Source organism: Alligator sinensis, unplaced genomic scaffold, assembly GCF_000455745.1.
Source record: "Alligator sinensis unplaced genomic scaffold, ASM45574v1 scaffold428_1, whole genome shotgun sequence".
Lineage (NCBI taxonomy): Eukaryota > Metazoa > Chordata > Crocodylia > Alligatoridae > Alligator > Alligator sinensis.
The window spans coordinates 3124139-3151367 of NW_005841919.1; the positions used below are offsets into that span (position 1 = coordinate 3124139).

Sequence of the window (27229 nt, forward strand, 5' to 3'; positions counted from 1 at the left end):
CGCGAGGTACCAGTGCAGCTTGTGAATGCTGCAATGCTGGGGCGCATGGAGCATCCCACAGGAGTGCAGGGGGTCCCCCCATGTGCTCAGCAGCGAACCTGGAAGTGGACGGGAAGTACTTCTGGTCCACTTCCGGGTCCATTGGGGAGTGTGCTGGGGGGGGCCCTCCTGTGCCCCCCAGCTCGGCGATCGGCCATGGGGAGACCTTGGGTGCCCCCCCAGACCCAGGAGGCACCACTTACTGAGCCAGAGGCACAGGGGGACCCCCCCCCCCCACGCTGCCCGGCTGAGGCTGACCCGGGAGTGGACCGGAAGTACTTCTGGTCCGCTTCTGGTCTGCTTCCGGGTCTGCTGCCGAGCAGACTGGGGAGCCCCTTGCGCTTCTGTGGGATGCTCCATGCACCCCAGCATCGCAGCATTCACGAACCACCTGCTACCTACATGTATGTAGAAAAAACATTTAAAGTTGTGTCTGTGTCCGAATCGCTGAATCTTTCCAAAGGGATTCAAAGGGTTCCGATTCGATTCAGAGAAATTAAAGGGTCTCCTGATTTGATTCAGAGATTCGGCTACTGAATCAGGCCGAATCTCTGCCGAATCGAATCAGGGATCGAAGCTTTGCACAGCCTTACTACCCAGCATCTGTGGCTTGGCTGTACCTGCTGTAACAAAGACTCCTTGGGGTGTGCATTCTGGTGTCTCCTCTAAGTCAGGGCCTGGGGTTGGGTGCCCCACTTGCCCCCCCTAGTTATGCTACTAGGCATAGGATTCAGTATGTGGATCTAGTCGCCAGAGGCTGATGGCAGCCCTAAAAGTAGAACTGGGCCAGTTTGTGACAGCATATTTTCCAGTGACTTTGGCCGCAGCCCAAAGTCATCAATGCTTTGGAACCATGTAGTCACCCCCTCATGAGGCAGGACCCTTGGCTCTAGCCTGCTGCTCAGTGGAGCACTGGGCCCATATCTTGGCCTTTGTTCTGTGTAGATGGACTGGGGGAGGGAGCTTCTTCCTTTCAGCACACAACAGGCAGCAACTGGAACAATCATGACAGGTCAAATACCATCAGGATTGTGTAATGCACTAAAGACTCTGACAGAGCACTTTTTAAAACAATTCCTAATCCACCTTTGATGGCACAGAGAGACAGCCAGGTGAGCAGACCGCACAAGTTTAACAACTAGCGAACTACCTTAGGCCAGCAGTACTCAACATTTGGTTTTGTGGGGTGGATGAGTGGTGTGGGGTTAGTCCATGGGCCAGATCTCACATGCCCTGAGCCTGCCGTGCCCTATCTAATCGAGACTCATGTGTTATTTATATATGTGCTCCAGGAGAGGGGGGGGCTTTAATTAAAGTGCCCAGAGCATCAGGTGTATCAGCATCTCTGTTCTGAATAATGGTGGCGGGGGGGCTTTAACTGAAGCTTGTCAAATGAGCTTTAGTTAAACTGCCCCTGCCACCATTTTTTAGCACAGAGTTGCTAATACATATGATGCTGGAGTCTGCTGGAGCACAGTATTGCCATGTTCCAGCAGACTTGATTAATTGAGCCTGTTCCATAACTATGCACTGATCTAGGCTCGGTGCATGTGTGTAGGTCCCCATGTAGCCTGATCCAGTCATGCACAAATATAGACATCTTGGAACTTCTGACTTCCAACTATGGACATTACTGGTACTCCTTTTCTAACTACCTAGGTTAGGTCACACCATAGCACTAATCTCAATGGTGCTGTTGCCCTTGGATGTGATGACTGCAATTTCAAATTCCTCACTAGGGTGTGAGTTCATAGGAAGTGAATGCTGACTCTGTAACACGATATATAGGACAGTACTGTGCACCACCATAAGTCTACAAAGTCTCATTGAATTCAAAGATCCCATGCTTTGCATGAGAAATTACCTGAAGCTTTCCCCAAAGCATTTTGGATGGCTCTTGAGGTAAAAGTTGAAGATCTGTTGGGATTTTTTTCAAAAGGGGAGGGAACGTGGCCAGCATGATCTCTGAACAAAACAGCCCTAAGGCCTAGGGCAGAGTCGCTCAACCTTCAGCCCATGTTGCACTGTCATCCAGTGTGTGGGGCTCTCCCAGGGTCTGGAAATGTGGTAGAGCATAGTTTCATAGTTCATAGTTTCATAGTAGTTTGGGGTTAGAAGGGACCTGAACAGATCATCTAGTCTGACCCCCTGCCACTGGCACTGGCATTAATTCCTGCTCCCCTGCTGATAAATTTCCAGACCTGTGGGGAGCCCCACAGGCCAGATAACATTTTTTAAATGAAATTGTTAAAGCCCCTATTTGGATTGTTTAATTTTTATGCCACCCTTCCCCAAAAAAGCCTTAGGGTGGCTTACAAAAGGCACATTAGCTCCAGGTCAGAAAATATCAAGGAGGCTCAGTCAGTGTAAAACATAAAAATGTGATAATCTAGAGGTGACTACTGACATGTCTTATAAAGCAACAAGTTCAGGTTGTGGAAGATGCACTGATGCCTACATCGGTATAATTTTTAAAAAATAAATTTAAAAAATCATTCACTGTTCTGGCTTACTAGAAGGTGAGAGCAATAGAAAGAGAGCAACTTAGGAAACATAACAGAGGGCCATGAAGAACAACAGACTGAAATGGGATACAGTAAAAATTCATTTATTTTCCTATATTTTCCTTAAGATACACTCTTCTTCTATAAATAAACAAACAAAAAACACTTCAGGTAAGAATTCTGAGTCTTACACCCTTTACTGAATTGTATAATGATCATGTAAGCTGTGATCACACACCAGACACCATTGAAGTAGGATGATACTGCAACACTTCGGAGGGTAGATAGCAGCTACTTTTCTGTATATGCTTATCATGGAGAGACGCACCAGAATGGACTGGCAGTACTATACACTGCACTTAAAACACAATATATTTACCAGTTGGATAGTTCAGTGTATCATAATTTGAAATTCTGGAAAGCTTAAGCAAGTGCATTTTTAATCCATGTATTTTACACTTTTGCTGTCTGTACCAACTTAAGTGCTTTGTTTATCTGTTTTATCTGAGTTGTACACCTATACAATGATAAGTACTTATTGTGCTGAAGCCACTAAGTAATGCAAGAGCTAGGAGAACAACTTAATGCATTTTTGAGGTGCTCAGATCAGGAAACATTTCATTCAAATGGTTAAGACTATAACCCCTAGCTCACAAGCCACATGCATGCATAGTGTGTCCAAGACCAAATGGTGTTTATAGATGTGCTCCAGGAGACAGGGGGTGGGGGGGGTGCTTTAATTAGAGTGGCTCTGAGAGCCACTTTAGTTAAAGTGCCCAGAGCATCACATTATCAGCTTCTCCACACTGAAAAATGGTGGCGGGGGGGCACTTTAACTAAAGCTTATCGAACAAGTTTTAGTTAAAGCACCACCATTGCCATTTTTTGGCGCAGGGACATTGATACCCATGATGCTGAAGTCTGCTGGAGTGCGGTAATTACCACACTCCTGCAGATTTGATTAATTGAGTAAGCTCTTATGCATTGTAATTAGTGTCAGAGTGGGCATGTGGTTAGGTGCCCATAGTTCCTGGAGATGTGCTCTGTTAGCAGCAAATAGCCTGCAAGGGAAAAGCCATGGTTTCCCATATTTTTCTCCTTTAAAGGAGAATCCATTTTTTAAAGTATGTTGATAGTTTCATAGTTGGTAGGGTCAGAAGGGACCTGAGCAGACCATCAAGTCCAACCTGCTGCCGTGGCAGGAAAGAATGCTAGGGTCAAATGACCCCGGCTACGTGAATATCTAGCCTCTTTTTGAAGACCCCCAGGGTAGGAGCGAGCATCACTTCCCTTGGAAGTTGGTTCCTGATCCTGGCTGCCCTGACTGTGAAGTAGTGCCTTCTGATGTCTAGCCTGAACCTACTCTCAATCAACTTGTGGCCGTTATTCCTAGTTACTCCTGGTAGTGCTCAGGGGAACAGGAACTCTCCTGTTTCCCGCAGGTCCCCCATGGTAAGTTTATAGACAGCCACCAGATCCCCTCTCAGCCTTCTCTTGTGGAGGTTGAACAGGTTCAGGTCCCGTAGCCTCTCTTCATAGGGCCTGCCCTGCTGCCCCTGACCATGTGAGTGGCCCTCCTCTGGACCCTCTCAATACTGTCCACATCCTTTCTGAAATGTGGCGCCCAGAACTGGACACAGTACTCCAGCTGCGGCCTGACCAGTGTCGCATAGAGAGGGAGGATCACCTCCTTGGACCTGCTCGTGATGCATCTCTGGATGCACGACAAGGTGCGGTTAGCCTTACTGACTGCGTCCGCACATTGGTGGCCCATGTTCATCTTGGAATCAATTATGACTCCAAGATCCCTTCCTGCCCCGATGCTGACAAGAAGGGAGTTCCCCAGCCTATAGGTATGCTGCTGGTTCTTTCTCCCTAGCTGCAGTACTGTGCACTTTTCAGTATTGAATCCCATCCTATTCTCATCCGTCCACCCCTGTAACCTGTCCATATCTAGTTGTAGCCTGTCCCTCCCTTCTAGCATGCCTACCTCTCCTCACATCTTAGTGTCATCTGTGAATTTGAACAAGGTGCTTTCCACCCCCTTGTCTAAATCGCTGATAAAGATGTTGAACAGTATGGGCCTGAGGACCGAGCCCTGGGGGACTCCGCTGTCCACATCCCTCCAAGTTGAAAGTGACCCATCCACCACCACTCTGGGTGTGGCCCTCTAGCCAATTTGTGACCCATCTGACTGTGTAGGCATCAATGCTACAGTTGCCTAATTTTTTAATGAGAATGGGGTGAGAGACAGTGTCGAAGGCCTTCCTAAAGTCCAGAAAGACTACGTCCACCATGACACCTGTGTCTAAAAGGCCTGGTCATAAAAGGCAGCCGGGTTGGTCTGACAGGACCTGCCCCTAATGAACCCATGTTGGTTGCCCCTGAGCAATCTCCCCTGCTAGTTCCTCGCAGATGTACTCCTGGATAATTTTCTCAAAGAGCTTCCCCAGGACCGAGGTAAGACTAAAGGGCCTATATTTACCTGGGTCCTCCTTCCTCCCTTTTTTGAAAATGGGGACCACTGATCCATTTTTAAAGCTTGTTCATGACCCTTTCATATATTCTTGCGACCCACTTTTGGGTCGTGACCCACAGGTTGAGAAATGCCCTAGTAGCATGTCAGTGGGGAGCTGTCAAGTAGCTATGTTAGCCATTGCTGCCATTTGGCAACAGTGAAAGGGCTGCAATGGTGAGGTGCTATTCTGCTCAACTTCTGCCCCCATATACTACTAGGCTCAGGGGCTTCATGGCCAGTGGCGACGTGTAGGGGGTGCACGGAAGTGCACATGCACCCCCTGAGATCGCCAGTGCACCCCCGATAGGCCGCGCTTGACACTTAGGCAATGGACAGGCGGGAGCGCTGGTGCCCCGCCCTGCAAGCACCTGCTGATCACTGCATCTGCTTCCAGAAGCAGCCGCAGCCACTCCCAGAAGCAGCTGCAGCGATCGGCCGCAGGGGGGCCCCCCAAGCAGCAGAATCGGCTGCAGGGGGACCCCCCCCCAGTTGGCAGGATTAGCCTCAGGGGTCCCCCCCCAGTCAGCAAGTGCACCTCCTGAGAGCACTGGTGCACCCTCTGACAGGCCATGCTTCCCGCTTAGGCAATGGGCGTGGGGATTGCCAGTGCCCACCCTGCAAGCACTGGCCAGGGAGTGTGAGCGCCAAATGAAGCACCACATATCACTCCCAGAAGTGTGGCCACTTTTGGGAGTGCTGCAGCCGCTTCCCGGTCAGCACAATCAGCTGCAGGGGACTTCCCTCCCATTTGGCAAGATTGGCTGCGGAGGAGACCCCACCCCCCAGTTGGCAAGATTGGCTGGGGGGGGCACATGCCCCCCCTGACTAAGGTGACACCAGTTGCCCATAGTTTGGCCTGCAGCCACAGCCACTGGACCCTCTACCCTCCTGCTTATGCTTTAATCTAAGATGAGGGGCTTTTTTTCTCCATGTTGGATGGGGAAAACACTTTTTCTTGGATTCAAATAAATACAGTACTTTTCCTTTCAGCCTACGCCAGTGTTACTTGTCTGAGTAGCTTGACCAGCAAACTGTCTGCAGCACATTCCACTTCAGTGTCTCCTCATTATCTCTGTGAATCATGGGCTTGGTCCAAACCTTCCAGCATGGTATCCCTTCCAGCTTTCTACCTCTGTCAGTCTTCCTGAAAGTGGTCCCACACCACAGAAAACCTGTCTTTTAATCAGCTTCTGTCACTTTCTCTGCCCGTCTACTTCTGACAGAGAATTTCCAGGCAGTAACTGCCTCCTCTTTTCAGCTTCTGGGCAGGGAGTCATTCAAAGCCAATGTAGGCAACTGTCAATTCTCTGTATCGTGGTGTATGTGTAAGATCTGGTCAGGTGCCTGATGAATCTGCATGTACAGTCTTGGAACCATCACATCAAGACCTTCAACACATACACTCAGGCAAGAGTATGGAGTAGTGGAGGCTGCCCAAGACCTACCATCCCCTGTTTTAGACCATTGAGACAAAATCCAAAGGTTAGACCGTGTACAGACGTTCAGTGCCTCTGGTTGTAGCTTCTGCCAGAGAGCAACAGATAAGAACTGCAGCTGACTGCCTAACACCTCAGTGCAGGCACGTTAGCCTTTCTCCAACCAAGGAGTGCCCACAAAACTGGCAGGAAATCTGCTGCTGTAGCTGAATGGAGCCATTCACCACTGATGGCCCTTGATTGTCACAGCTTCCAAGAGGCAGTTGCTTTACAAAAAGTGTCTGCACTACTTCCATGGTGCATTTCAGAGCACTGCTGAGAACCATGTCCTCCTACTCCCCACTCCCATTCCACAAATGAGGTGAAAATGAAGTGGTGAAGCTGTCAGAGGGAGCTTTCTAACAGTGCTGGACATGCTGGAGAGAGAGCTCAAGAGTGGTGCCATCAGGGGGGCATTCAAGGCCAGATTAACCTCTCCATTTTTTAATTTGGTGCAGGACTAGGTGGACGCAGCTGTGTTTCTTGAGGATGCTCTTCAAGAGCACTGTGGAAGTGATATAGGCATACTCTGAGTGTCGTCTCCACTTCAAAATAGAAGCTTTAAGCTGAACTGAAGATTCCTTTGAGGATAGAAATGAAAATACTATGTGCTGTCTACAAAACTGTAATGAAATACTTAGTTTGGCAGGTGTATGACTGGTCTCTTGCATGTACATCTTTGCACCCTTTCTGCAGGTGTGGGACACTTTGCATTTCAGTATATGTAAGGGCTTGGCAGATTAAATAGTTCCTTTGCCCTCTACTAAAGGGCTGTCACAGGAGCTGTCAGAGATCATGTGTCTACTGGACTCTTCTCAAGTGGTGCAATAGGTGAGGAATGTGGAGAGGATTTAAGGAGAGAGAGAAAAGGTTAAACAAACTGGATACCTTCCTGCTTAAATAAGCTTGAAATATTTCAATGTCGGCATTTCAAGTGCTATTACTAGATTTCCAACAACTCATTAAGATGAATAAAGGTAATTTTGTGACTCTGAGCTGTTGTTTCAGATGGTTTGCAGACTCATCAATGCAGTTATGTTGCTGTGCACTGTCATCTTGATCACTGTATCAGCTGGAAAAGTAATGTTTTGAAGGGTAGATTTGAAGAGGGTAGATTTACTGTCTGAACCACAGTAGTGTAGCATAAAGGCTGGGTATGGTAGCAAATTTTGCAGCTGACAAATTGTGGAATGAGTGAGGGTCTCATTAGGCTCCAAATTCTTGGTTGTAAAAATGTGCCCAGTCTCTTCAGCACTGTGAAAAAGGAGAAATTGTTTGTGATTTGCTTTAGCATTTGAGCACTTCCATCATTTTCAGGAAGCACAGTTTTGTTTGATGTCTTTTGTAGGACAAACTGCATCATTGGGAAAGATGTTAGACAGGCTTTCAAGTACCAAATGTCCTTCCTCAGGTCTGAGAAAGCCAGGGGTGAATTAAAAATTTTGGGAATCCTGAGCCAAAAGAGTGTGGGACCCAAAGATGATTGCCCTGCCCACCATCTATGATAGAAAAATTGTCAATTTGAAGGAGGCACAAATCTAAGAAAGCACTTCATTTATTATGTTTCAAATGACTGGAGTAATTTGAGCTTTAAAGGTGGAAAAATCCCAGGAGTCTAGTATACTTGTACCCCATTATTTCCACTACGAACAGCCCATCCCTCCTCTCTCCTCTAGTAGTGGCAGTGGTGTGAGCTGCTCTGTCTACTCCACGCCTGTCACTGGCAGTTAAAGGAAGAGTAGCACTACCTTGGCTGGCAGCTCCTTCTTCTCCTTTCCCCTTTGCTGTGGCACCTCATGTGTGTTATAGCAGTGCTTCTCAAACTATCTGATGGGGCGGACCAGCAATTTTTTTTCCAGTGGGCCAGGTACCAGTGCCCGGTTCAGCTGGTGGCAGCAACTGCATGTAACAGCGCTACTCAAATGTGCGACCAGCTGTTTCTTTCTCTTTCCTCACCTCGCATGATTTGACATCACCTGGAGTGTTGGATCGTACGAACTGTGGCGCTATGACATATCAATGTTATGCTTCTGAAAATATATTTCTTTCTTTCCTGGCAACTCGCTGTGGACCGGCGACCGGTGGCTCGGGGAGGGGCACTGGGCAGCGGACCACCACTTTGAGAAGCACTGTGTTAGAGCTTTGGGACTCCCAAAATACCTTTGCATCATCCTCAATTCTGTACCTTTTGTACTCCACAGTATTTGTTCTCCTCAAGTTAGCTCTTGCTCTTTGTGTGTGTGTGTGTGTGTGTGTGTGTGTGTGTGTGTGTGTTCTTTTGGTTGCCCTTATATTGTCTCCAGATGTTCTTCCAGTCTTCCCTATTTGTTCCTTTTAGCATCTTTCTTTTGGGAAGTGGGACTTGTAGTGGTGTTTTCCTTATGAGCATCCCTCTTCAGAGTTGCTCTATATATGCACACACACACAGAGCATTTAATATATTAAGACAAAAAGGACTTAATTCATTACAGAGATTAACTCAACTCAGTTGGTTAGAGTATAGTGCTAATAACTCTGGAGTTGCAGGTTTCATCCCTGGTTAGATAAGATGGTCTTTTGAGGTCCAGCCTTATTTGTCTATGAAATCTCATTTGGAAGGGCATACACTTTCATAGGCAACCACCCATAAAAACTTATGCCTTTCCGAATGAGCTGGAGTCTATGGTGCCACCTGGCCCTGTCTTCTGTCTCACTTAAGACTAACACAGCTAACTACCTCTCTTAATTCATTGTAGTTTTCAGAACCTAGGAAAGGGGTTCTGGATAGGGACAGCAGCTCAGTTTATATGGGTTGGAGATAGGGGCAGCAAAAACGAATTGTGCAGCAGTGGAGGGGGAATTACTGGTCTGGTGCCTGTTGCTCTCATTGACCATTTTTCATGCTTGGTAAGGCTGGAATCTAATCTACACTACCAGGTTTTGCTATCAGATCTCCATTTCTGCTAGCAATACTTTGAGCATGTTCTGATTTCATTGTTGGTAATTTTTGTATAATCTAGGCCAGTGGTCAGCAGCCGGTCGATCCTGATTGACTGGTCAATCGGGGAGCCTCTAACAGCCCCCTCAGACTGAGATTGACTGTCAGAGGCTCTACAATCGGGAGCGGTGGGATGTTTGTGGGGAGCGCCCAGAATGTAGTCTGGGAAAGGCCGGACATAGGAGTGGCGGGCTGCACGTGGCTAGGTTGAGCCATGCCCCCTGCCAGCAGAGCTGGGTTGGGTGAGTGGGACGATCCTACTCCATGCCCCTTGCCACTGGGTGAGTGGGGCCCTGGCTGGGCCGGGGGAGGGTCGAAGCCCAGGCGGAGCTCGGGGTGCAAAGCTCAGTGCACAGCAGCAGCCACCTCGCCCTACTCACAGATCAGGGGTGCACATGCCCCCCGGGCCTCCGCCAGGGTGCATGCAGCAGCAGGAGCCCCCCTGCACGCCTGAACAAGCTGCCTGGGCTCCAACCCTCCCCTGACCCTGCCTGGCTGGGGCCGCACTCGCCCCTGCCCCACTCCCTCCTTCACCATAGGGGCCTCGATCTGTCCCCGCTCCTTCCCAGACTGACCTGCTGGGAAGGGGGGGAGCAGGTGGCGGGGAGGGGTGGTAGATTCTGAGTTGCCCTTTACTTCAAAAAGTGATCTTCACCTTAAAAAGTTTGGAGACCACTGATCTAGACATTAAGCCTTAATTATTTCCACCAGAAATACTAGTAAAAATATTTTCTCAGGAAATTCTTTACCTTAATTCTACCCCTTGTGTTCTTGTAGCATGCACTGAAATCCTTGAAGATATGTATTATTTCCCCTGATTTAAGCACTCCGGGCTCATTATTTATACTGTATTATTATAAGTGTAAGATAATATTTCCACTTTGCTGGTTTTAAGCCATCATTGCAGGCATAACGATATAGGTAAGACAGAGCATATCATTCTGTGAGCACTTTCTTCCATTTTTTTCATCAGAAACGTATTTAAAAATGTGTTTAAGAATTAAAATGCAGGTAAAAGACCTTTCTGCAACATGAGTTCAGAAGATAGCATAGCTCAGAGCAGTGCAATTTTTCTGATGCTTAGCATGCCAGTATTTCATATTTGGATGAATGACTACACTTGCTTGACTTGTGCAAATCTAGTTCAAAGCAGTGGCTGAGTTGCATTAACCTTTCCAAAGAAGTAAATGGAGATTAGATTGAGTGAGTATGGACTACCACTTCAAAAATGACCAGGGCACTTTTCTAGCTACTGTATAAATTTGGTGCAAGGAACCCCTCTGCCAAGTGTGATATTGTGTTAGGCATATGCAGATAAGAGAAATGTTGCCACCCAAGAGTACACAATTGAAAGAATACTTATATTGAAGTATAATAATTTTTTGTTGTTTTATAATGTCTCATGATTTTTTTTACTGACAGGTTGCTTTTCTTTTTTTTTTGTTGTTAAACAGGACTCTGAATCCCTTGACATATATATACAGAACACGCTCTCTTCATTATATCCGCCTTTCGAGGCTACAGCTGCCACTGTTCTGTGGCAACTTTTCAGCATAGTTGAAAAGCTGTATCGAGGAGATGGCCTCAGGTGTCTAATTGATTTCCTTGTCCCTGCCAAGAGAGCCTTGCAGTGTATTCAGCAAGAAACCTGTGTAAGTATACCTGCCCTGGTGAAGAAACAGAGGCCTCCTTTGTTCCTGGCTTGGGAAAAAAGATAAGGGGGAATTTAATCTCTTAATTAGGGAGCTCTTTAAGTCAAGCAAATAACATTTTGGATAACCAGGGAGCACTGCAAATTCTAAATGTACTAAGGAGAGCAAGGAAAGAGAATTATTTACTAAGCTCTTGGATTAGTGTCTACAATAGGAGTCAACATACACAACCTGAACAGGAAACTCATTGCAACCCATAGCAACACTTTGGAAGGAGTACTGGAAACTGATTATTTATAACTCGTGCTGATTTAACATATTCCAGTATGGGCACTGGAAGGAAAGAAGGTTCAAATAAGACTTGAGTTGATTACAGGATGAGGAGAAAAACAAAAAAACCCCTCATAAGTCTGAAAAATATTTGTTAAAGAGAGTAGATACTTCAGGAGAAAAGTATTTTGGTTATTTTCTTGCTCAAGCTAAGATCTAAAATGTTAGCCAGTGATGGACCTGCAGGATTGTTCTGGTTAATGCTGGTAACATTACTTAGGGCTTCATAGGTCCCAAAATCTAAATCCTGATGGGGGAATATTGGAGTATTGGGCTATAGTGTTTCCTCTAGTTGATTGACATCTGCAGGGAAACAACCTACTCCCTAACTTGGCATTTCTGTCCAGCAGCTCCAATATAATATACATTTCATGTAAGAGAGAACTGCCTATGCTTATAAATCCTGGGCAGAAGCTCCCTCTCCCTTCCACCTTCCAAAAATATACTTTCCCTCCAGCAGTCCCTTAGGACAGTGATTCTCAACCAGGGTGCCACAGCACTCTGGCTATGCCTTGAGATCCTGCTAAGCATGCTACAAGGTGCCATGCACTGTTAGCACTGTTAGATGTGCAAACACGGTTCGCAAGATAAAATCAGACATCTCACATAGGTAGGGACTTACTGAATTTGTGGCGGAAGTGGGGTGTGCGGTGGCTCCTTTAATCTTGCAGGTTTCCATGTGTGCCTCTTAGCCGTTGATTGGCAGAGGGTCCCCGCCGCTTGCCGCTTTCCTTTCACTGCTCGCTTCTGATCAGCAGGGAGGCAGAAACCATGGTTTTAAATATGGCACTGTTTTTGCCTCCCATTGCTGATTGGCCAAAGGGCCCCAGCCACCCCTCTGCTTGCTGCTGACCAGCAGGGAGGCAAAAACAACGCCATATTTAAAACTGCTGTTTTCGCTTCCCTGCTGATCAGTAGTGAGCGGTGGGGCCCCTCCACCAGTCAGCGGCAGGGGGGTACACGGAGGGACCTGCAAGATTAAAGAAGATGCCATGCACCTCACTTCCACCACAAATTCAGGAGGTACCTACACAAATATCCATTGTGTTAATAATATTGTGTGGTCTTTTTGAGTTCTTCATAACAGAAAAATTGTTTTATTATTTTTCCATAGTCAAAAAAGAGTGAAAGCTAAGAGCTAGCATTTTCTGAGGGGTGCCTCAAGTCTAAAAAGGTTGAGGACCACTTGCTTAGGAATTAGTGCAACCTGAGCAAATAAATGGGTTCCATGGTGTGGAGTGAGCAGGGAGTTCACTGCATCTACTGTTTTGCTCCATATTTTTGCCCATAAGTGTGGCTCTCCTCTGCTCCTGTTTCATTGGTCCAGCTCACCATCTTCAAAACTGGAATTATTTTGGAGTCATGCACTTTCTCTTATATCTATTAGCTACACTAGGATTTTTCTTTTTCTTACTGGGCACATCTACACAAGATGTTTATTGTGGAGTTGCCTAATTAGCTCTGCAATAACATCTCAGCATCTACATGTGAGGCCTTATTAGGCCACAGTAAACTAATAAATGCTGCCATAGGTTAGTACTTTTGAACACAAGCACTATCCTATGGCACCATTATTTAGTGCACCGCAGTACACATGTAGACATTGATGGGGCTGGCTGGGGAATGAGGGTGCTTCAGTAGGGGGCTGCTTGCTGGCTAGCCCCACCCTGGAGCATCCTTGCGCCCCAGGGGCAGCCCCTATTCAGCACATTGAGCTGGGTCGGAGCAGCCCTGGGCTGGCAGACTGATCCCCTGGGCCCCTGCCAGCTAGGGCTGCTCTGATCTGGCTCAACATGCTACAGGAGCATCAAGGAGCAATAAACTGTGGCACGAACTGCTCCAGAGTTTATTCAAATTAATTTCACATGTAGATGCACCCACTGTGGTCTAAATGTGAAATACAACTATTTTGTGTCAGGGCAGCTTTCCTTTGATGCATGCAGTCAGGCATACAGGCCAGCCTTACCTCAGTCCTTGGAAAAATCATGGAGCAGATCCTCAAGAAATCCATTTCTAAGCACTTGGGGGAGAAAAAGGTGATTAGGAACAGTTGGCATGGATTCATCAGGGGAACAATCTGATTGTCTTCTATGATGAGATGAATGGCTCCATGGATGTGAGGAGACCGGTGGAGGTGGTGTACCTTGATTTTAACAAGACTTTTGATACAGTCTCCCACAACATTCTCTCAGGCAAGCCAAGGAAGGATGGGCTGGATGAATGGACTGTAAGATGGATAGAAAACTGGCTGGAGTATTGGACTCAGAGAGTAGTAATCAATGGATCGATGTCTAGCTGGCAGCCAATATGAAGTGGAGTGCCCCAGAGGTCAGTCCTGGAGCCAGTTTTGTTCAATGTCTTCATCAACGACCTGGAAGATGGCATAGAGTGCACCCTCAGCAAGTTTGCAGATGACATCAAGCTGGGGGGAGAAGTAGATACACTGGAGGGTAGGGCTAAGATTCAGAGTGATCTAGACAAATTGGAGGATTGGGCCAAAAGGAATCTCATGAGGTTCAACAAGGACAAGTGCAAAGTCCTGCACTTAGGACAGAACAATCCCATGCACCAGTACAGGCTGGGGGCTGACTGGCTGGGCAGTAACTCTGCAGAAAAGGGCCTGGGGGTTACAATGGACAGTAAGCTAAATATGAGCCAGCAGTGTGCCCTTATTGCCAAGAAGGCTAACGGCATACTGGGCTGCATTGTTAGGTGTGTTGCCAGTAGGCCAAGGGAAGTGATTATTCCCCTCTATTCAGCACTGGTGAGGCCATATCTGGTTTTGGGCCCCTCACTACAAAACAGATGTGGACAAATTGGAGGGAGTCCAGCGGAGGGCCTCAAAAATAGTGAGGGGGCTGGGGGACATGATTTATGAGGAAAGACTGAGGTTTATAAGGGAACTGGGTTTATTTAGCCTAGAGAAAAGGAAACTGAGAGGGGACGTAATAGCAGCCTTTTACTACCTGATGGATGGTTCCAAAGAGGATGGAGCTAGACTGTTCTTAGTGGTGGCAGATGACAGGTGGCAGATGCAACACAGGAAGTTTAGGTTAGATATTAGAAAGCATTTTCTCACTAGGAGGGTAGCAATACACTGGAACGGGTTACCCAGAGAGGTGGTAGAATCTCCATCTTTGGAGGTTTTCAAGACCTGGCTAGACAGAGCTTGGGCTGGGATGATCCTAGTTGGAGCTGGTCCTGCTTTGAGCTCCTAGATAACCTCCTAAGGTCCCTTCCAACCCTAACTTTCTATGATTCTATGCAAAACAGCTATCCAAAGACAAGATTTTTAGGAATGTATACCTCTAAAAGGAGTAAGTTTTCCTTCTTCCTTCCTGTTTTTCAGGCTCAATAATATAAACATTGAAGTAATTCAGTTTTCCATGAACTCTTTATTTTTCCAAAATCATTTTATACTGTTTGGGAGTCAGAGAATGCTAAGTGTTTTCTCTGTCTTGTCTACTCTTGAGTAATTTCCTTTAAATTTCTGTTGTGTTTAAAATTGGCATAGGAGTGTTAAATTTGCTGTCCAACTCTCCTATTGTATGTCCGATGTTAGTGAATGTTTTGTTTCTCTTCCACTGGTTTTGCATGGTAGTGATCCCTCTTCTGATTTCCGCTTTGAGGCACAGAGATCTGGAGGCATTGTCTTGATCTGGAAGCATTGTCTGTTTAAAATGATAACTCTTGCCCATTCCATATTTTTGGTATGATCGGTGGGCTACCTAGGTTTTCCATTTCATATATATATATTTGTGTATATGTTAATGTAACACTATTTCTTGCCATCATAAGCTGCTTCCATACAGAGCAGCTGTAGTCATGGAGGACTGGGAAAGAAGACAGCATAATTTTATCCTAGTCACTAAATCCCCTAGCTAATTCATGAGATCTAAAGACTGAATCCAAAAGGCCGCGTCCACATGAGACGCTGGCTGCACAGTTGTTACTGCACAGTCATTTAGTACTCGCATACCCAAGTACCCACACAGCTTCCTGGTGACATTGGCTGCGCAGTAGCTCATTACTGTTGTACAGTAGTGTCGCCGCCGAGAGCCGCGGCACGGAGTTCAGGGCCTTAGGAGCCCTAGTCGGTGGGCGGGTACTTGTGACGCTTGGAGTGGAATCAGGTACTCAAGCGTTTTGATTGAACAAAAAAGATTGTTTACTTACACTGCTCGTACAGTGCAGGCCAGAAGCTTGCTTCGATTACAGTTGTAAACAAAACTTGGGTCGGGCAGAAATTACAAAGTTCGTTTGGTCGGTCTGCAAATGTGTTCGGGGTGTTCGGGATGGCAGTCGTCTTACATCTCAGGTGGGGGTGTGCTAGGCCCCCTTGGGTCAGTGACGGGGAGTCCTTAGTGGTTGATCAGGCCGCTAAGTTCGCTCTGAAACACGCGTGGAGTTTGCTAGGCTCCACAGTGTTCTCAGAGTTCTCCACGAGGTGTGTGTGGAGTTCTCCAACTTGGGCGGAAACTGCTTCAACCTCTTATATGGCTAGCAAGCCAATCGCTGGTCACCACGTAGGAATAATTTAAAACTGGCCAATAATAATGTGAATTTGCATATGAGTGGCGGGAACTTTTTTCTAAACTATAATTTTCCACTACTGTAGCATTTGGTTACTGGGTTCAGGCATAGCAGAATTTTCCTCCATGACCTAGTTACTGCCACCAGAATGATTGACAGCAAAACTATGCCATATGTATCGAACCCATGGAATTTTCCTCTGGGCTATGTCATTTCTCCTCTGGGCTATACCAATTCTCCTCTGTGCTTTAGGCATCTAATTAATGGGTTCTGACAAGTAGTAACAAGCTACTGCGCAGTAGTAATGAGCTACTGTGCAGTAAGTGTCTCATGTAAACAAGGCCAAAGAGTAGCAGTGACTGCTGGTACGCAGGAAGGAAAAAAAGGAAGTGAACGTACTTACCAAAACTATTTGAACCTAAGAAAAAGGTGTGCAGTCAGTCTAAGGATTGGCCTGTGTAACAGGATGGCAGATCTTCTGTGTATACTCACCACATTTTAGGGACCTGCACACAGCTACTGGAATTGCTAAGTGTGGTTCATTAATCCATCCCAGGATATTGGGTAGAATAGAAAGTCTCCCACAGCAGGAAGCAATAGAAAGGGGGACAGAGGAGATCCTGGAAGGGAAACTACTGGAACAGCCAAATCCTGGCAGGAAGCTTTCACTTAGGGTGCTAATGGCTGGTGTTGTGAGATTTACTGGCAATTCTGGACTTTCGATCCAGGTCTTTGCTACTTCTGAAGCTACAAGGAAGAGTTAGATTGATGACCGGCTGTTCTCCTGTCCTTAGCATGAAATCAAGCAAGACTTTGCCATACTACAGCTGCATCTGTAGACATATACAGTGCTCATCTGAGGAAGGAACTGAATCACCATCCTGCTTAATCGTTCCTTAGCTGGTTACTGAAAGGGCTCCAAAATAGAAATGACTTGCGTCATGGATAGTTTATGCATTTGGATTTCTTTGTTATGTTTTAACTGGAGGGTGTATTTTTTTTTATATAGTTTTTTTTCCTGAGGTGTTGTGTTGTATGTAAATTTTTCCAGCTGATGGGAAAAATGTTGGGGGGGGGTTATGAATCTAGCATTTTAGCAGTATCTTTATTTTTTTATATTTGTGTTAAATCATGTGGTTTTACTATGGGAGATAAGTTGCCTTTAACAAATTTCTGAAGAGATTTATAGTAGGAAAATTCCCATGCAAAAATCGTTATAAAGGCTCTCAAATTATTATTCTGTACATGTTTCAAGAACACACATAAACTGACCCTGGAAGTTCAGACTTAAATTCGTACTTTTTAAGAAATCCAAATATTTGATGTGATGGAAATGCCTACTTAAGATAGCCAAAGTACCTACCCCTCTACGTCTGAAAAGACACCAGCCAAACCTCATCCCTTCTTTGCTGGTAATGTATCAAAATCATACAATAAAAAAACCTAAATGTTGTAATTGATTTTATAACTGCATATGTCCCAATCCTAAGATTTGTGCTTTGTCATTGTAGTCATCTTTGCTTTTTGTGATGCACGTGTCATATTTCACAGTATGTAGGCACGCTAGTTTAGTGTCTAATAGCATTTAGGTAATTCTTCAGGACGTGTAGTTAACGTTGTACCAGCTGGAGAGAAAATGGGAGGAGAGAGCTGTAGCAGATGAATTATGTCTTGCTCTACTCCCTCATGTGAGTTCCTGGCTGCTGGAATTGCAGGGTCTAATCCTGAAGAATACTGAGCACTCTGGGATACTGTCATGACACACTGCTTAATGAAGATGGGGGTGCCTAGATACCAAGGGAGTCTCTTATTTTGTAGACCATTTATTTGTAGAGCCATTTATTTCCCCTGGGGACTGCTCACAGTTTTATATAGTATAAGACATTCCAGTTTCTGTGGTCAATGATAAGCTGAAACCGTTAAGGATAAATGTAGCAATTGGCATTCCTTGATTTCTCACGGCTTCCATTTCATTGTTCCAGTTCACCATTTTCAAAACCGGAATTATTTTGGAGACACATGCTCTCTTTTATATATGCTAGCTACGCTAGGATTTCTCACTTTCTTACTGGGCATGTCTATCCAAGACGCTGCTGCACAGTGGTTACTGTACATTTATTTAGCACTTGTATAAAAGCGGAGTTACTGTGCAGTAGTGCCAGCAAATGCCTTTTTAGTAACACTACTGCACAGTAGCGTATTAGTACTGTTTGTGCTGTAACATGCTACTGCACAGTATGATTCAGCTACTACGCAGTTAGCGTTTTGTGTAGACGTGCCCACTATGGTGTAGATGTGTAATACAGCTATTGTGTGTCAGGGCCACTTTCCCTTGGGGCATGCAATACAGCTATCCAAAGACAAGATCTTTAGGAACATATCTCCCTAAAAGAAATAACGTTTCCTTCTTCCTTCCCATTTTTCTACCATGAGGACAGAATTCAGGCAGTTGTGTTTCTGTAATTTAATTTTTGTTGTTTCATTGGAAACTCAGCTCTGAATTTCTTAGATTTTTGGTATTCTTTTTATGTTTGACTAAAAAGTTCTTGGAAAAAAATGTGCGTTCAGAATACTGGGAACTTAAATTCACCTAGGCAGAATTCTTGCTTGGAAATGTCTGAGGTAATTTGAATATGTCTAAACATTAGTAGAAATGCCTTTTTCCTGCAAACCATCTAAGAGGGGCAGTGTGCTGATCTTCCAAGGCGGGGGAGAATGCTACGTTGGTCATCTGGCCACAAGATGCTGCTCGCTGCAGTTTGTCTTGCAAGGTATACTTGAGGGTCAGTAGAAAGTAAGCTCAGGCTATTCCCCAGCCCCAGGGGGAGGGTCACTTTTGTGTGATTAATTCCTTCCTGCTTCCTACAAGCACATGTAGGCACTTGTAAGGAGTGAAAAACTACTTCTCGTGTTGTCCACAGTGGCATAATAAGTCCTGTTTGGTTGTCTTGTGTGTGGGTATTTTCTACCCAAAATGATAGAGTGAGAATTTGATCTTGCCCTCAGTTCTACTGTACAGCAGAATCTCTGCATGTGTATCTCATGTATATGGGGAAAGCTTAGCCAGACTGTGGTGTTTGTAATTGGGAAATCCTTCCCACCAGAGGGGTTCTGTTGTTCAGAGAAGAGTGACTTTTTTGAGGAGGCAAAGCTTTGTGTTTCATAACTATAGCGTCATATATTATAGGTGCATCTACACATTTGATTAATGTGCATGAATAAACTCTAGAGCATGTTGCTCAGGAGTTTATTCATGCGCAGCACATGGAGCCCAGTCAGAGCAGTCCGGGCTGGCAGGGGACCCAGGGGAACCTTTATTTCATGGTGTTTTGTCACCCTTGTGAATAAAACCTTATATCACTTACATTACCTCCTCGCTGACTATGATTCAAGTCTGATTTCGTCACCTTTACACTGTACAGTTCCTCATTCACTTTCTAGTAGTTTTATCACTTAATGGCTTCTCATGGTGCCCCATTTTGTTTATCTTCAGCTGACACCATACACTAGCAATTAAAAAGGTATTTTACATGACTTCATTAGAGCTGGAAGCCCAGCTTTCTCTCTAATCATGCTAAATATTATCAGTAATCTTGGTGAGCCTGTTATCTTTCACAATGAGTCTGACCATTTTTTGCATCATTTTTGTTGAGTAATGTCTGGCCTCATTTCTTTCACCTGGTATTTCTTTAAATCTAGGAGGGTGGTGTGTGTGTGTGTGTGTGTGTGTGGTTGTTTTTTGTGTTGTTTTTTAAGTGGCTTCTACTTGTGTTTCGTATTCCAACATTCAGATTGCTTGTCATCTTGCCAAAGGCGGTTTAATGAACTGTTTTCTACTATGTTATTCTTAGGAGTTTGAAGACAGAAATTATTTGAATTTTTTCAAACAAGATTCTTCCTCCTACAGACTTGTCACCCCTCTTTTTTGTGAGCCCTTTTGTGTCAGATTTCACCTATGTTTAAAAACAGAGTTGTTATTTTAGTACCAACAGTTCCAAAAACACGTATTCTTTCCTGCTTATTCTGATTCTTTCCTATTCTTATTCTGACTGCTTTCCTGTCATTTGCTGCACCTGGACATTGGTACAAACACAAAAGTCACACTGGAATACCAGGGCTGTGGGGGGTTTTTTATGTTGTTTTCTTCTAAGGTCAGAAGGCAAAGTTGTCTGCCCCTGCAAGAACGCACCTGGGGAAAGAGCAGTGAGACTTTTAGTGTACCTAAATCAAGCACCAGCTTCATGGTAGAAACCTAGAGCTTCTACCAACCAGTGTAAACTTTTATTGCTCCATAAATCTGTATAATGCAGTTTCACAGTAGCCTCAGCTCCCCTGCTCAGCCCTGCTTAGGACTGAATCCTAATAATTGTTACCACTGAAAATATAATACTTACAATGAAATGCAGGTTACTAGGAACTCAGTATCAAGCTATTGCCCACAAAATTGATTGAGATAAACAAGGATAAGAAACATTGTTTCACTGAAGTCTGCTGGCAGATGGTTTGGTAGTGACTCTGCTCCAGTTTCCAAATTAAATGTAAATTTTATTACCTGTGTGCACTGATAGTTATATTTTTAAAGAAGCTGGAAGACAAACACGGGTAGCTTCCTTCTGCTCTTTTATTGCTGTGCTTTTGGAGCCAGATACTATTCCACTTACTGGGTGCCTGAGAGGATGTAGACACCAAGGGTGTGTACAGAAGTTGCTTTTTTGCCGTTTAAAGTGCTTTATTGGCATGACTTAACAGAAGTGCATGGCTTTACAGCACTTGAAAAATGGGTACAGTGCTTTAAATTAACCCTTGTTAAATGAGGTATTAAATCTGAATTCCTGTATTTTACAGCCATCTAGCAACTACAATACTGTATGTTGGTCAAATTTTTGACCAGTGGAGAAGCCCCAGGAGGCTGCAGAGCTCTCCTTGCTTCCTAGCCTGGGAAGTGCAGGGAGGCTCAGAGGCCACCTCCTCCACAACCCCCCTCCACCAAGCAGTGCAGTTCTGTCATGTTTAAGAATACTGTAACCTTTATAGTGCTGTAAAAAAGCGCTCTAGATTACAGTACTGTAAAATGTGCACAGAGCACTTCTGTATACACCCCTAAGCATGATCTCTTCCACCCTGTTCATGTCCTGAAAACCAATCAGTGCATCTACTTTTGTAATATACTGTCATCTGATCCTTACGACTGAGTCACAAAAAAAGCAGCAAGGTGGGTGGGTCCTCCTCTTCCTTTTGCATTAACAGTTTTCATGGACTCAAGCAGGTCATCATACTAATGTGTGTAACAGATGGAATAGACTCTGGCCCTTGCTGTCCAGCCCATCTAAGCAGAAAGGGATGTAATGCGAGTAGCACTTCCTCACATTGAAGACACTGGGATTACTCGTGTGACCAAGTGTTTGGCAGATTACAGCCTTAAATCAAGATAACCATATCAGTGCTGTGTTATCTTCAGAGTAAGCAAATTATAATGTGAACTGTGTCAGAGACAAACTATGTTGATGTTTACAAGTCTAGTTTGGATTCAGTATCTTATGTTCATGGGACATCATGAAGAAGGACTTGGCATGATGGAAGAAGTGGAGATGATTCTTAAAACATTTAAGGGTTTTTAGTCGTATTGAATTTCAGCATCTTTTGAATGGGGTGGGGAGAGGTAAGAAATCAGTGCATCTGTTTCTGGTTGACACTGGCAAGTTACTACAGTCTAGTTAAAGTCCTGCTCTCATTGGGCATGTCTGGATGTACGTGTACATTTGGTTCCCTGGGGACAAGTAGCAGCAGTGCATCTTGCGCTGCAGCTACCTGTCCCCGGGAAATGCCTGTGCCACATGTGCTTTGGCACACGGCAAATTACTCCAGGGGCAGTAGGGAAGACTCAGGTCAGCACTCTGCTGGCCCTAGCAGCCTTACCTGGGGGCCTCCTGCGGCTGCAGCCTTGGTGAACCTGCTGGGTGGAGCAGTGTGGCCCAGCTCCTCTTTAAAGCAGCGCATGCTGCCCAAGCATGCGCTCCTTTGGGTTTTTTTTCCACGGATATCCAGGGGTCAGAAAAACCTGCAGAAAAAAATGGAGCAGCACATGCTTAGGCAGCGCACCCTTGCAGCACGGAGAACACCAGACTGTGCGGTATGTGGCACTGCAAACGAGTTTGTGGCACCACATACCACATGACCGTGCTCATCTGGGCACGCCCATTGATGTCAACCACTTTTTCACTTGGCTTCAGTGAGAGTACGATCAGGTCCTGGGTTGGAGCGAGTGAAGAGATGGGAAATTTGCTCACATCTATGGTTTGTGAACTGGAAGTTTCTCAGGAATGCAACAATTCAGGAAATGACTTGAAGATTTACAGTCCTCGGGCTTCAGTTTACAAGGCACTGAAGGATTTATAATCCAGTGTTTGTCCACTGACAAGGATCAGAATAGAGGGATTTAGTGACTGTTTAATTGTAATCACATAATGGATAGCCCTATCACCATAGAATGTCATGTACTGCATGCAGTTATTCATTATTCAGTTATGCCTTAATGACAGAGGTTTCTTTTCACCAACTGCCTCAGCACGTTGCCTTTTTTTTGTGTTTTTGTTTGGGGGTTTTTTGCTGATAGCAAAATTACCGGGCTGGAAAGGCAAGCCTTACACTGCTGCCACTGTAAAAACAACATAATCTACATAGCCTATGCATATATAAAACAAATGAGATTTTTTTATATCATTATATTCAGGAGCAGATTAGAGATGTAAGGGACTAGAATAATTTAAAACGAAGCTGGACAAAACTCTGTAGAAAGAGACTGTGAGGTTCAGTCTTTGGGATAAAGACTCCCTGTGAGGAGTGGGTTAGATAACTGGGTGTTTTCTGTCTCAAAGTCTGGTAGTCTGGAGCTTTTCTTTCTTCGGAACTGCAAAGAGAGGGGGATGCTCACCATGAGCTTTGCCAGGGTGGGCCCACAACTGTGAAAGTGCTTATGCTAGAGATGGAAAGAAATGTGTAGTTGTAAAAAGTGTATTTTGAATTATGTGCCTCTGACTTAAAAACTAAGTCCTTTTTGACCCATGAATAGTGAGCTGTGCCTTTACCTAATCTGCACCCTCTGGATCTGTCTTACCTGAGGCATCAATCATGGGAAAACTTCACAGAGTAAACCCAATGGCATTTCCTGACCCGGCTGCCCTGCTTCTGCATGTTTCAATGGAGCAGAGAAGTCCATGAATCTGTCACTTAGAATTGTATAGGTCTTGTGACTTCCAGAACTTAAGTGTCTTTATGGAATATTTGAGCACTTCGTGGTAGGGGAAACCATGGAAAAACATTAGGTTTCAGAAAATGCTTTACAGAATTTGTCACCATCACTGATTTCCCTATCTGAAGAAGAAAGCCCCCGTGAATCTGGCTCAGAAAATTGGGTTGCAGCCTCTGAATCTATGTGATGCAGGAGAGGTCTGATTATTGCTAAATAAACTAAAACATAATAGGAAACAGTTGGTACATGTGCATACTGTATGTGAAAATTAATGTGCATGCATTTTTAAGTCTCTACAGTACTTTAGAATTGAAAGGGATTAAGCTGTGTTGGTATTTTAGTTGTAAGTACTTGGAGTCTCCAAACTGAGACAAACTCAAATTTGGTTGTTCTTTGACATGACAAACTCATATGCAAGTATTTCTCAAATGCGCTGTCAAAAGTCGGTGCAGTCTGTCCAGAACAGCACTTAGCAAGACTGGACATTTAAACAGTGGATTGCAAAAGCAAATAAAAAATGACACACCAAAAACCAAGGGTTCAAGTAGATTTAAGGCTTTGTTTTCAGTGTGGGGTCTGGGAAAGCAAACATTTGCTCTAGAACAGGTATGGTTTCAAATGGCAAGACTCAGGCCAATCTATTTTCTAGTTTTGCTTCAGGTAGTGACTCAGCAGTTCTGATTCACTTGGGTTCAAACCCAAAGCTCTGAAGCAAAAACATATGTCTTAGTCTGACATCTTTCCAAGTGTCCACTTGAAACCAGACAACCCCCCCACCCTTGGTTTCTGATGGTTTTCAGCCAAAGGTATAGGTCTTTTGAGGTTCACACAGCAGTCTGCCCAAGCATGCTCCCAAAGGTTCATCTAAAGGGGTCTCCTGCAAACCTGTCCCAGATTCTAAAATAGTAACAAAACCTGAGGAGCTGCCATACAACTGCAATGCTGCTACAAGTAGCCCCTTGTGCTTATGATTTTAGATGCTTCTGATACTGAAGATATTTTATATCTGTGGAAGGAATACTATCAAAGATATTTCAGCTATGAACACATCCATTGTGTAACAGAAATCTCTTCCCTGGAGCAATAAGACAGCCTTTGTGGCTTTCCTATACCTAGTTAGATGAGGTTACTGATTAAGTCATTAGATTTGTGTTTACTGAGGCAGACAGCAAACAGGCCCAGAGGGGCTCTGTCTCAGGTCTGGACAGGTGCTGTGCATCTACAAACTATTAATTATCTTTTTTCTGAGCAAAACATTATATTACTGTGTTGACAAAAATGCCACCACCTGTATTTTATTTAAATATTTGTTTTTATCAATGTGTAGAGTGCTTGTTGATGTAGCAGATAAATCCTACTATTACTCAACAACATGCCTGGCCCTACATGTTTTTATAACTATACTTCAGATTTGTTGAGATAGAAAAATGTTCGATTGAATTGAACAATTAAAAGTTAGTTGGGAAAATTCATCATAGGATACTTTATATTATCTATCAAGTTGTTGGGTTTTTTTCAAAGAGAGGAGAGTGAGCTTTTTTTCATTAATTAGCTGTATTCAGGCCAAAAGACTAAATTCAAAGGGGAACAAAAAAATCCAGAACAGAAAAAAAATTGGAAATGAGAGAGGCTAACTACAGTTGAGAGAGCAGTGGTGGGGTATACCTTGATTTTAGCGAGGCTTTTGGACACTGTTTCCCATGACCTTCTCATTAGTAAGCTAAGGAAATACAGACTTGGATGAAAATACTGTGAGAGATATCTAACTGGTTGGATCATCATGAACAATAAGTAGTCCTTAACAATGTTAAGTCTAGTTGGGAGGAGAAATCAAGTGAGTTCTGTCTTGGGTCTTGCTCAGGGGTCTGTCTTGGGTCATCATTGGTTAATATCTTCATTAAATGATTTTTGAGGATGGAATTGAGTGTATGCTTAGCAAATTTGCAGATGGCACTGAGTGCTGAGTAAAGTTGTAGACTGGGAGGTACAGCTAAGATTCAGAATAACCTTGAGAAACTGGAGAAATGGCCCAAAATCAGTTAAATACAGTTCAACAAGGACAAGTGCGAACCCCTGCACTTAGGATGGAAAAGTTGAATGCACAAATATGACTTGGGAAAGACTGACTATAGTACGGCAGAAAAGAGCTTTGGACCATAAATAGAATCTGTGCTAAGAGTGTGCTATTGTTGCAAAAAAAAACCCAAAACGATAGTATAGTGGGCTGTATTAATAGTGTGTCACTTACAAATCAAGGGAAGTGATCTTTCCACTCTATTCAGCACTGGTTAGACCTCAACTAGAGTACTTCGGTCTCATTTTGGGACTTCAAGAAAGATGTAGACAAACTTAAGAGCATAGTAAATGGCAGCAAAAATTATTAGATGTCTGGAAAACATGACTTACAAGGAAAGGCTGAAAGAACTGGGATTATTTAGCTTGTAGCAGAGAAGACTTGGGGGTGGGGGTGATGACAGTCTACAAGTACCTGAGGGACAGTTATGAAGATGGAGATAATGGTCTAAAATTGTAGCTGAGTATATTTAGGATGGATATTAGAAAGAACATTTTTAGCTATGAGGGAGGTTAAGCATTAGAACAGGTTATACAAATAGAGTGTGAAATCTCCATCATTATAAATTTTTAAGAGCTGGTTAGGCAAACATCTGACTGGGATAGTTCACATGGGGATGATCCTGACCTAAAGTAGGGAGTTAGATTAGATGAACTCCTGAGAAGTTACGCCAGCGCTACAGTCATTAGGTCTCGTAGATCCCTTCCAGCCCTACTTTTTTATGATTCTGTGGAAATAACTGTATAGCATATGCAAAATGCTGACATTTTTATTTGTTTGTTTTGCATCTTTTTTGCCTATGGTGTAAACGACTGCCCTGGTGCAGAGCAGTGGAGATGCTGCCCCCTGTTTGACAGCCATTTAGCAGATGCTTTTGTGGAAACTAAAATGCCTTTTAATGACTAGTGAATGATGACATGGATTTTAATGACATGGATACTTTGATTACTGGAGAAGTATATTGTCAATTTAGAAATATTAAATGCCTTTTTTGACTAGTGAATATTAAATACCTTTAAATGACTAGTGAATGATGACATGGATTTAATGACATGGATACTTTGATTACTGGAGAAGTATATTGTCAATTTAGAAATATTAACACCAGGTCTACACACCATTATTATCCTAGTGTAACTACAGCGAATCATTTTTTAGACTATTTTTACCTAAACTCTTAGACTAGTGCAATCTTAGTACAAATGCCATTCTATCAACATAAAGGTCCCTTATATTAGCATAGCCTATTCCCATAAAGCACCTTTTATGGGACATAACAGGAGTAAGGTATAAAGCACCTTTAAAACTACATAACCTGTATCCACAGTGGAAGGAGTATACAGTTTTCCTGTGAAGATAATCCTAAAGCTATCAGGGCAAATTCAACTTAACTTACTGATCAAAGAAATATAGACTTACAGTTCTGATTCTCCATTCCCTTATACTTCTTTTACACTGCAGTATCTTTGTTATTGTAGTTACTTCTGGCTTGCTAAGAAAGGAGAAGCAAGTCCTGTATTAATCACAATTCTAATCTAGTGTGATGTATGTTGTAGTAGCTACATGAATAATTCCCTAGATCTATAAAAAAGAAAAAAAGGTGGTTTTCTTTTTATTTTTCCTGTTGAAGTTAGGTCCTTTGTTTTTTCCTACCATATTTAAATTAGCAAAGAATTCCATGAGACATCTGTGTAATACCCAAGACATTTATATCCTTAAAAATATTGATCTTTCTTTTATACAGTTTTCTATTAGATTAAATGAGTGAACTCCTGATTCACTGAAACATATAACTTTAGTGATGCCAGGATTTCTTCCCATCTCTTTCCGCCTGTTCCACCAATTATGTCAGCAGTCTTAGTTTTGTGGATTTTCCCT

At 44.0% G+C, this 27229-nt stretch overlaps 1 protein-coding gene across 13 annotated transcripts in view; it reads left to right on the plus strand.

Moving 5' to 3' along the window:
- Nucleotides 1–27229, plus strand: part of PLEKHG4B (pleckstrin homology and RhoGEF domain containing G4B) — a 234881-nt gene that overhangs the window by 132710 nt on the left and 74942 nt on the right. For all 13 annotated transcript variants that reach the window (XM_025198263.1, XM_025198267.1, XM_025198269.1 and 10 more), the window contains one exon: nt 10968–11165. In XM_025198263.1, coding sequence (XP_025054048.1) covers nt 10968–11165 — 198 coding nt within the window. The remainder of the gene's footprint in view (nt 1–10967; nt 11166–27229) is intronic.